The sequence below is a fragment of the Ovis canadensis genome, chromosome 26 (genome assembly GCF_042477335.2).
Source record: "Ovis canadensis isolate MfBH-ARS-UI-01 breed Bighorn chromosome 26, ARS-UI_OviCan_v2, whole genome shotgun sequence".
Classification (NCBI taxonomy): Eukaryota; Metazoa; Chordata; class Mammalia; order Artiodactyla; family Bovidae; genus Ovis; species Ovis canadensis.
In genome coordinates, this window is record NC_091270.1 from 30,117,034 (window position 1) to 30,128,916 (window position 11,883).

General features: G+C 40.4%; 1 protein-coding gene across 6 annotated transcripts in view; it reads left to right on the forward strand.

Moving 5' to 3' along the window:
* The window catches only part of STOX2 (storkhead box 2), a 194,388-nt gene extending 185,758 nt beyond the window's left edge, over positions 1-8,630 (forward strand). For 3 of the 6 annotated variants that reach the window (XM_069573196.1, XM_069573197.1, XM_069573195.1), the window contains one exon: positions 4,203-6,039. Coding sequence is in view for 3 of the 6 variants with exons in the window: in XM_069573194.1 (XP_069429295.1) it covers positions 4,203-4,398 (196 nt within the window). In the remaining 3 variants the exon portion in view is untranslated. Of the gene's footprint in view, positions 1-4,202 lie in introns of all 6 variants that reach the window. The other 3 variants (XM_069573194.1, XM_069573198.1, XM_069573193.1) reach the window with 1 other exon arrangement.
* The last annotated feature ends 3,253 nt before the right edge of the window (positions 8,631-11,883 follow it).

Consider the following 11,883-nt stretch of genomic DNA (forward strand, 5'->3'; position numbering starts at 1 on the left):
TTCCCAACTTTTTGTAGTAGTTTGTATTTGAACAAGTCCAAGATACGAATATATATTTCTTATATTTATTTTAATTTTAAGAATTAAAATTAGTTGCATTGTAATCCTTTGACTCTGTCTCTGGGTAATTTGGAGACAGAGCATCCCAAAACCAGAACTGGGAATCATTCATCTGTTTGTCTCATATTAGACCTTGGTTATTTCTTAAAGGGCTAGTTCTTTATTACCATTATTATTATTGTCAAGTAACGTTTCTTTTCTGAGTTAACACGTGTGGAAGTCTGATGTCTAAACAAACCACAGAGATGGCACCCTGGTTAACGTGGAAGCCAGGAGCTCCAGGTCTCCTCTGCCCACCCTCAGGGACCTTAAAACTTCAGGGGGGCCATGGCACTCAGTCGGCAGACTACTGGCCTGTTAAGTGACTTTGCTCAGAAATAATTTTTGCTAAATGTTTTTTAATCCCAAATGAAATCTTAATTTATATACCAATTGTTTTACATATTCTTTTCTCTCTGCTTCCCTCTTCTACTCTCGTTTTTCCTCTTGATTTCCTAGTAGGGGATAGCAGATAAGCGTAACTAAAAGTCTGCCATTGGTGGTAGACATTCACTACCATTGCTTGTGGAAGGTGTGGGTTATTGGCCTGGACCTCCGGCTCTGCTGTTTCTTATTCTATGGGCTCTCCCTGCTCGATGCTTCTCCACACCAGTTTCCAGCTCTTCACGGGGCACGCTTGGCCCCTAGACCTCCACAGAGGGAAAACCACCATGCTCCAGAGATAGTTGCAAGGGGGACATTGAGAGGTTAATGGGTTCTGACTCAAAACCTGGCCACTGCATAATATTGAACGTTTTTTGTTATGGGGGCAGGTAAACAGAAATGTTCATGGAATTGTTGAACCAGTCTCTCCACAGAATATATTTTATTATCTCTGAATTAGGAGTACAGATTATGGAATTGATGAACAGGATCATTTCTTGAACAAAGCTTATTTGCATAGCTTTAATAGTGTACTCAGGGTCAAATGTGCTGTCCTGGTAGGTCATCCTGAGGAGTCTGTCTTCACTCAGGAGCTATCTTCCCTTTCTTATTAGGTAGAATTTTCTTTATGGAAATATGGATATCACCCATAAATGTCATGCAGTTAGGCAATCTACAGAACAATTCCTGATCGCACCCCTTTTGTTTTTCATATCCTTTGGTTAGAACCTGAGTGAAAAACTTATTTTTGATATTTATTTTAAAATTATATTTCCCCTCTACTTCGATAAATTTACTAAGTTACCTTTCGGATGCATTGTGATTGTCTGTGAAGGAGAATATTTGAGTTACAGGGGGTTTTACTCTCCAGTGTAAGGAGTCTTTTAGCCAAATAGCATTATGATGCTGACACGGCTCCACCATTACAGATACAGGAATCTTCAGGGGCCATTTATTCAAATCTTTCCGTGAAAGAGCTCACTGAGCAACAAAGGTCCAACCTGCGCCACCACCCCACTGCCCCTGCCAAAAAAAAAGGTGATCTCCACACTGTCAAGTCTTCAGTGCTGACTCAGAAGTCATGTTCGGCCACATTTCCAAAGTTCTTTAGGCCCCCTTAGTCAGGAAGATCCTCTGGAGAAGCGAATGGCAACCCACTCCAGTATTCTCGCCTGGGAAATCTCATGGATAGAGGAGCCTGGCGGGCTACAGTCCGTGGGGTCACAAAGAGTCAGACAAGACTGAGCGACTAACACTTTCACTTCAAAGTGCGTTGAGAGAAGGAAACGAGGTAGAAATTTAAACTATGCCGTGAGATCGAAAGTTGCAAATGAAGACTCCTGTTGTGCAAAGCCTGCTATTCCAGAGTTGAGGCTGAAAGCCTGTTGATAAACACAGTATGAGAATCAGAGGGCTCCAGACTGCCCAGCACGTGTCTGATTCGTCCTGTGCTGTCCAGGTGTGGGCCCAAGGGGAGTGCATGCAAGGCACGGTACAGCAGGGCCTCTTGGTTCAGTTCTTCTGCCTATAAAATTCTGAGATTTTATAGGTTTTATAGATTTGTATAGATTGCACTCCATTAGCTCTCTTTAAAAAAGTATGACATTTTAAATGTGACGACTATTGTTACTGCTTACCCTCCATCTCCATGAATTGTTTCATTGTCATATCCACAGCCTTCCATATGACTGTCAAACACTGTACTCACTGTTGCAGTAGTAATGAGATATATCCTTTGGAGACACTGGAATGCCCTGTTGTGTTTACCACTATTATTATGTTGGCCGTGGTCAAAGGTAGTCCGAGGTATCTTCGAGCACGTGTAGCTCCCACCTTAGGCCATCTGTTACAGTGATGTGTGTTGACGGTACCTGACGTACAGTAGGGACTTGATAAGTTAAATTCCCACCTCAAAAACTGGTTTAAAAGTGAATTCCTTGGACCTCAAAATGCATTTACCAATAGGAAAAAAAAGTCACTAGTAATACATAGATTCCCAAGCCTTCCCACAGTGACTTTTTTTTCATGCGATGCCAGATGTACAACAGAAATAACTCACATTTGTCTAGCTTTTGGGTGTACAGATCTTTCCTGGTTGCTTATTTCTTCTTCTGAGTCACTCACTGAGTAGGTACAGCGCAAAACTCAACCTGCTTTAAAGATGAGGAAGTCAAATGCCCTAAAAAGTTGCTATTGTGATTACGAATGCAACCCAAGGAGCGTGTCACAACCTCTCTGGGGTTCTACATGTTTCTTGTCCTTTTTCCTTCCTCCACCTGACTCTCAGTTGTAGTCCTGGAAAAACATTGATGGATTTTCTTAGAGGAGGTGTAAGGCAGGTAAGTAGGTAAGTCTAGTGTTTTTCCATCACTTAATGATGATATTTTGGAGGATTCCTTAGATATGCCCAGATTGACCGTAAGCATCATGAAAGAATGTGATTTACTTCTATGAATGTATAAACGCTCTGGAGGTACCCTCTGCAGTCAGGAAGCGTTCAGTTGTCTTTTTGGTAGTCGGTAAACAAACTCCCTCGTAAACAACTAACTCTTGGCTTTTTGATGACAAGCAAGCTTAAGGCCACAAAGGGTCAGGATGAAATACCCTGTCAGGCATGGCTGCCAAGGTATAATGTTCAGACAGACTCGCTATGGGTTTTGGGTGAGAATAAAAGCCAGGTGGTGAGGATGTCCACTGGGTGGTTTGACTTTAAATCAGTGATGGGGACCAACATGGAAGAATATTTTATAAACCTTGAATCTATCCAATCAGGTGGATGTTTTGAGCATCATTATGGTTTCTTCTACCTTTTTGTGAGCTGGTAAGTTTCGAATTACCATTTTGAGGACCTAGAACATGAAACCCACTCAGTTCCCATCAGTCAGGCCAAGTAATCTTATATCTGTCATTGTCCTACACATTTGACATGTTAAATGTTGTAAACCTCTTGGGACAATAAAATAGATTTAAGTATTTCTAAATTAGAAAAAAGAGAAATCGAAATACTAAAGCTCTAAAGTCACCTCTAAAGATTCCTTTAAAAAGTCAAATATTTCTACCAAAGTGGAAGAAGGGAGGAAATAAATGCAAATAGAGAAAACCTTAGATTCCTTATCTGAAAATAGAATGTACATTAACTAAAGTGTTACGTATTTAAAACAGAGGTATGACGTCTGTAAAAAAGAATGTTATTCCCATCACTGCTGCAAATTGGCTAGTATCCTGCTTGAAGTTCACCTCCAAAGTCAAAAATCTACTAAGCAAGAATGAAAACAGAATCATTAGGATAAAAGTATGCAGTTGATTCAGGAGCAATTCTCTCCATGAATTTTGAGCCTGAAATGAAATCATTACCTATGTATAATTTACAAAGTCTTTTTAAAGTCTTTACTCTTTTTAAAAAAAGGAACATGAGAGCCATCTATCACATCAGATTTTGAAGGCGTTTCCTTGAATGTGAAAGTCTAGGAAAGACATATATTTAGTTGTATGAAAACCCTTTACTCAGTGTGCTGCTGATGATAACATGTCTTGTGAAAAGCTTCTGGAGTCCAAGTTGTTGGAGCATATGTGAATAATCAGTATGAGATGCTCTATACATGACATGATAAACCGCCAGAAGAAATCCATTAACTCCATCATTTGCTCTTCCTCTAGGGCTCAATATATAATTATTTATGTTAAAAACCAAACCAAACAAAACCTTTTTACTCTTGTAGCACTCGGGAGAGCCTGGCTTCCAACACATCAAGCATTGTTGAAAGTAACCGTCGTCAGAACCCTACCTGGAGCCCGGCCCACGGCGGAGCTGGCCCGGCCTTCAGTTTCCGAGCAAGTACGGACCCCCCCACCAACGAAGCTGAGAAGTTACAGAAACCTTCCAACTGCTTGCAAGCTTCTGTTACTAGTGTGTGATAGTCATCCTGCCTCCGACCTCCCGTCTCATTCGATACAGCCAAGTTTACGACGCTGTGGCTGGTGTTTACATCTTTGGAAAGACAAGCATCTCAACGGCAGTTTTTGTGTTGACTTAAACTGTGCTGCTAAGTAGGCTAGGGCAAAAAACAACAACCGAAAAAATCTTTATTTCAGAGTATTGCTTTTCACATTTATGGCTCTGTAGCAACAAGAATAGCAGTAGGGTGATATGTATACTTTTGCTTCACTAATTGTAACTGAGCACACATAGGGAAGTCTAGACACTGTAAGTATAATACGCATTTTCGATGTCTTGCAGTTGCCAAGTCCATTTTAAAATGCCGCAGATGCGTGTTGCTCCCAGTCTGTGCCAGATGGTGCCACAGAACTGATCCTTGACACTTCCAAAAGAAAAAAAAAAAGATAAACAACTAAGCCACCATAAAATGTCAAATGCAAGGGTCTACCTTGAGGGAAATTGATGCCAAACTGACTGAAAGGGACCCCAGCCCTTTGTGTGTGAATCATTGAGGCCCCAGTCATTTTGCACTGTGAGTTTTTTTGACACGATTTTGTAGGAGCCCATGGAAGTGTGTCAGAAGGGGTCGTGATCCAAATACTGGGAGTGTTTGTTTTCAGGATTTTGTTTTTTAAGTGTCACGGATGCTTGTCTGATATGTTTAACCTTCCATCATCACAAACAGGAATATAGGCCTTTGATTTTGAAATGGACAAAGGAAGGGTCCCCCAGCCTGGCTGGGGCACAGCACTGAGTGATGGGAGAGGTAATGCGGATTTTTAAAAAGGTGTTCATCAGATAGTGAAGGAAGAGCATTTCTTCCTTGTGAGACTTAAGGGTGATGCTATCTTACTATCAGAGATAAATGATAATTAGTTTGTTTAAAAGCAAAATGTTCTTTGTGATACAAATGAAGACTATGGCCTGGGGACGTTATTCTTTCTAATGGAAGGACATAAATCTATTTTATGTAGTTTTAAATAGAATGCCTAAATTAGGCTGTGGGAGATAATTTTTAGTGGTTATAGGAAAGAGCAAATTTAGGGAGAGTTGAACTTCAGGCCTTTTATTCCTGGGAAGATATCTATAGAGAAAACTTTAAAATACTTTTTGATTAGAAATATACATGTGCCCATGTAATTAACAACAGAATGTGATCATTCTGCAAGTGTGGTGGAACCCTAACAGTATGCCCCCTAAATTTATCAGAATAACAATTATGCATACATGAACTATGCCAGAGTAATGTTTACAGAAACTTTGTAACCAATTTCAGGAGGCATTTTTAGGTGGATGTATAGTTTTTAGCCCAGTTTATTTCAGGATGATTTGTTAATTACATTTTGTTTTGGTTTACAATGTCATGATGACTACAGAGAAGGTTCTCAGCAACAAAGGGATTACAAATAATCAAGATTCATTTCTCTAGGAAAGAGATGGCTCCAAAGTTCCCGTGTCTTATTTTAGGAGAACCATGGAATAAATCTGTAGATAATGGAAATTTATTCACAAAAGGATTTCATTTGATACCAGTAAATGGTCTGACCAACAGTTTTATTTAGCTGAGTGGCATGTGATGTTTGGAGCCATATACCATAAAATAAATACCCCAAAATAAATCTAAAATATTTGCACCTCGGATTTCAGGAATTGGCATAAATTGGCAAAACACTTCTGCTTCAGTATTAGGTTGAGTCACTAGCCATCTGTTTAAAGAGTAGAGTCTTTAAATAGACACAGTTGGGCTGTTTCTTGAAACATTTAGAGACTCTCTCATGCTTTTTCAGATAGCTGGAAGTTTCGTTGGGTCAAACTGGACTCGTCAAGTTTAGTATAGTTTCCTTTCTTTGTGCTTATAGTGAAACGTGAGCACGTTTCTTGGCAAACTCCCACACCTTCAAAATGCTTCTGTCAGTTGGCTTTCAGTCTCACGCTTTATTTCCTCCAAGGCATGCCTTGATTGCTTAGAAATGCACTCTTGTCTCACTGCTTAAATTTGTCCAGAAGGAATGATAACGTATCCAATAGACTATACACAGAGTCTGTGTCCTTGGGGAGTTGTATACCACACAGTTACTAAATTCTTCTGTCTAAATTCTCTTTTTTTCGCCCCTAAACCTACCCTCCAGCGTGAATCATACAATCAGTTCATAAATAATAGAACCATTGAAACAATACATCAGCCTCTAGTTGATCCTCCTAAAGTAGCCATTAGAATAATCAAATACTGTGTGAACAGGAAAGAAAAGCATTACCTTTACAGAGAAGCTTTAAAATATGAATTTATCAATATTTCACAAGAAATAGGTTTACAGAAGACATTTGAATAAAATGTGTACACTCTTTGCCCGATGCTATGGGGTACATGATTTAGGGGGAAAAAAAAAACAAACTCCCTTAGACCAGCAGCCAGTAGCATAGAAACGATGGACTTCAAGGAGGATATGGTGTGAGCAGACGTTCCATGCAGATGCATACCCGTCTGAATCGAATTGGGATGCCTGAATGAATGGGGGAGAAGAGGGGGCTGGAAGCACGTTTCGAGTACGACCCCAGATGGTCTGCGGTGATGTTCTCAGTAACCCGCTCCAACCTTTGCCCGCGTCCTTTTCCTCCGGTGAAACGATCGCTTTGTGGCCCACGGCTGCTTACCTAGACTTCACTTAGAGTTTATCAACTGAAAGGTTTACAAAACTGAATCTGGTTGAATCTCTGTGTAGCGTTCAACTTTAAAGGGTCAACCCATCTGTCGGCATTTTGCACACTTATGTATTATTATGATACAGCATATTACTTTATGGTAATTTTTATTTTTACATATAACTACCTCCATAAATTTGATGAAGCGGCCGCAGTGCGTTCAAGTGTATTGTTCAGAAAAGCAAAGTTGACAGCGTTCTTAACCATTAGGCCATGGCATTCTGTGTGTGTGTCAGTGGTTGCCTATGTGGACTCGTGACTGTCTCATTGCCATGGTTTTTTTTTGATGGCATTATTTCATTCTCAGCTGTAAACCCGTCTCTTCTTTCCCACAGAAAGCGCACTTGATTTTGTTATGAATGAAAAGTTTAAATTTCTTGTCTCCCCCGCCCCTGCCCCCACCTCATTCCTGCTAAGAGCTCTCTCTGGCCAAGAGCCAGTTGATAAACATGATTTAGCAAGCTATTTACTCCTATGAAAATCTGATTTGAATTCTAGGTTTTCGGTCATAAGACACACCAGAAATTTGGACTGCCAACTTTGAAGCACTTTGGGCCTCTCTGCCTTCACTTGCATGCTACCGTATTGAGCCCAGATTTCATTGGAATTAAAAGAGCTGTGCTTTGTATCCACAACTTCTGTTCCATAATTTGTATTTCATTTTATATATTTTGCACATCTCAGGGGACCTTCATAAGCATATGAAAGGGGGTTGCCATCAAGTAGAGAAAATGGGAAGAGCTGAAAGAGGACTAGCTGGATAAAAGTAATAAATGACTGTTTTTCTGATGTTGTGAAGTTCAAGTTCAGGAAGCATCCAGTGAAAGTTAATCTGGAATCACAACGATGTGAACACCAGCTGTTCCTCAGTCTCCCTTTTTCATAATCCAACCAGCATTTCTAAAATGTAAGTTTAAATTATATTGCAGTCACCGTGGGGAGGGAAAAAAAAAAGAAACCTGTTCAGCAGCAAAGAAAGCATTGTTTGTTTTTTAGGTTGGCACAGCTTTGTAAAATTCTACCCAGGACAAACCACTTATCACCACAAAGTGTACTTGAAAATAAAGTTTTTAACTTAAATGATAGGCATATTGCTCACCATACAGTAGTGATCTTGATTTGAAAAGCCTCACAATGTATAACATGGGCAGTGTTTGGAGCTTGATTAAAAACCAAGAGCAACCTACGAGCACTTCGCACATTCATTTTGGGACCTCAAAGTGCTTCCAAAGCATTCGGATTCACAGTTCACAAAGCAGGTCTTATTTGTAATACCCGTACTTGAACAAACAGAAGGAGTGACATAAGATTACCCAGAAACACAGTGGCAGCTATCAGTGATCTATTTTCTATCTGTTTGATAGACCATCATGAGAAATCACGAAATACAATGCTATTTTTCTGATGTGTGCTAATAAAGTCGAAGAAAACAAATACAACTTGACACCTTTGTCCATTTTCATTCAAAAAGTTCAGGGTGTTGGGAATTTGACAAAAAAAAAAAAACAAAGCCACCCAGATGCCCTTGGGGTCTGAAGTAGATCTGGCTTGCACACACGTGTTTGCAGTTTCCCATGGGCTTCTCTCAATCCCGTGCTAAAATACCATCTTTCAGGAACATGACTGCCCCTGGCAGTGGAAGGTGCTGATACAGAAACTTTCACTAAAAAAACCCTTTTATCAAGTCCTCTGCACAGTGCTTCTCAGCACAACTGAAATTGAGTATACTGAGCCCTAATCTGAAGAATCTGGAGTTGCCAGGGAAGCTGATCTAGTTCCAAGTGGGTTGTTTTGTTTTTTTTTAATCTCAAATTAGGAGATAAAAGATCCTGGTCAAGGACCTTCTCCATTTATCACAGGCCAGTCACAGAACCAGCTGGCAGTGCACCATCGGGCGACAGTGGCCCCCACAGAAGTGATCCTTTCCTTCCCCCGCCGACCCTGACTCTCCATCACCCACCCCAGCTCTCTTATCACCCCACCATCCTCAAATTTCTGCACACACAGGGCTTGAGGAAGCTAGGACGCAGGAAAAATGGAGGCAAAAGCCACGGAAGACATTGCTTTGCTCTGGGTTAGTAAAATACAGACAGGAAAGAGATTATTATCGGTCTGATCTTTGCCAAGTAAGATAAAGGAATCAGCCATCACTCTGTCAACTCTCCCAGAAGGCTTTACAGTATTCCGGATACATCCAATCTTTTCCCATGGATGTTTTTATTTGGGAGAGCTTTCATAAATTAGATCTATGAGAAAATTCATTACTCTATTTCCTGGGGTGTTGGAACCACACACTGCCATCTCCCCGATGGAGTTCATCTCTGCGTCTTTTACAGCACCATCCTAGCCATGGCTCCTCTCACAACAGAGTCCTGTGGGTTTTTTGTTGTTGTTTTTTTTAATTTTCTATTTTTTAAAAAATTATTTTTTAATTGGAGACTAATTTACAATATCGTATTGGTTTTGCCATACATCAGCATGAATCCACCATGGGTGCACGCATGTTCCCCATCCTGAACCCCCCCTCCCACATCCCTCCCCATACCATCTCTCTGGGTCATTTTTACAGTTGTTCTAGGACTTACAGTGGCTGGTTTGCAAGGTTCAGAATTCTACAAGGCTCGAGAGGGACTAAACCTTCTTCTGATGATTGTATATTACCAGTTACAGGGCTTTCTTTGCTCCTTACTGTCCTCAAACGTGAACATACGCACACACACGCCCTGCCAACGAGGAAAGGGGTTGTTTCCCAGGTGAGGTGGCCAAGACTCTGGAAGCCAGGGTAAGGCCAGAAGCCTTACCTATCTTTTCTGAGAATGTTTAATGTTTGGTCCACATACAGCTGCCTCCCTCTTTGTCCAGAGCCTGGTTTTGACATGCCTGTTCCCTTGTGCCCCGCCTCCCAAACCCGAGATCTGAGGTCTCCAGCACGAATCCTCTGCAGTTATACAAAATCCGTCCTGTCGTGTACACACACAGCTCCTCGCCCGCCCTACCTCCCAGTCCGCCCTCCCTGCCTCCTCCCCACTTAGATCCCGATACACCTCCAGGGTTTCCACATCAGAAGGGCAAAGCAGTGTGTGGTACTGTGCGCACAAGGATGGGTTAGGAATAGAGCTGCCCTAGGGTCACCTTCATGTAAGTATTGACAGCTACAAATTAAGGTCCTTAGAGTAGTTGACGTAGATACAACTGTCTAGAAGAGAATTAAATTTCAACGTTCAGTTTAAAGGGATCATAATTCTGCAGGTATCTTTCTCCGAGTGACTGAATGTGACTATTGCATTAGGGTAAATGAATTAAGAAGTGCAAGTGGGATTTACTGTATGTTAGAAAGGAATTTTGCAGCCAAGACTGCCTTGAATAAAATGTGTTTGCACTGAAAAAAAAAATTTTAAATTACTTGGTCTCTGGTTGCTGTAAAGGTCATCCAAGATGGATGTTCTGTTTATATTGTATAGTATTTCATATGAAATAATTACAGTTCATGAAATGTCTTCCCTAATGTTACTGATTTATAACAGCACATTTGTAACATGGTTTTTATCGTGTCAGTGTACCATATTGTAAATGATGATTACTTGTCATGCTTAGTATAATAACTTAAAAGAAAAAAAAGCACAGGGATTTTTGTAAGTCTATATTTGAAAGTCCCTCCATATGGTAATATTGTGTTCATGTTGTTTATGTAGTGTTGTGTGAAATATCCATTTTGGATTGTGTTACTTTTTAAGATATTAAATAACATTTGGTTATATGTCTAAGTGGATTTTTTTTTTTGGGGGGTACTTGAGAGAAAAAAACCTTACATGAGACCACTTTATTTCTCTCCTCAATTAATATTACATCATAACAGAATTTTATTGCACAATCTTGGTTATTAGAGCTTTTGAATTAAAACAACTGAAAATGGAAATTCCTGATCAACATCTTTTCCAGCAATGTTTAAAAAGATCCCATTTTTAGCCAGCTATTCAAATGTAAAACCGAGCGAGGCTTACAGAGGCATATAATTCAGTTTTCTAAATGAAATTATGAAGTAATGTGGTCAGTTTGTTTTCTTGTCACTCATATCATATCTTCTACCCCCGAGTGAATGTGGTTCCCCTATCCAGCACCCACTCGGAAGCTATCCACGTTCTCCAGGGAGGCCTTTTTGTACCGGTTTTGAGTGCCTCCGTGTTTAACTGCCTTCAGAATCTATTATCCATTTCTCTGACTCTCCTCAGTGGTGACCAAACTTTGTCCTGGGAGAACGGACCTCCTTTTTTCAAACCCAAAGTGACCTGCTGTCGAACAAATGATGGAGCTGGGAAACATTATTAGTCAATAACAGTATGGAGCTGTAAAGTCTAGCCTCATTTTCTTGTGAAGGTGATACCCAAAGCAGACGTCCCCAAAGTGTTCTGAACAATGACAGAGCCATTTGGGTAAGTGTGGAAAACCTAAGGGGACTCCTTTGAAGGACAAGCCTTATTTTTAATTGTTTGTCTATACAGACGCTTCATTTTTCAAGCATGTGATAGGGGAAACAAGAATACTGGAAGTATACTTTGAATTGTATGCTAGGAGCAAAATCCTCTGTGCTGGAGGAAAGGTAATTGTTCCTTTCAGAACCTTCCGGTGAACTGGACACAGGAGGAAATGTAGTGACTCACCAAGAAGCTGGAAGGCAGGATTCTGACTCCTCTGAGAGAATGGTCACAGTTCATAAAAATCTTTTCTTTCGAAAGGAAATGGTATGGTTTTAACTTATTTTTAAG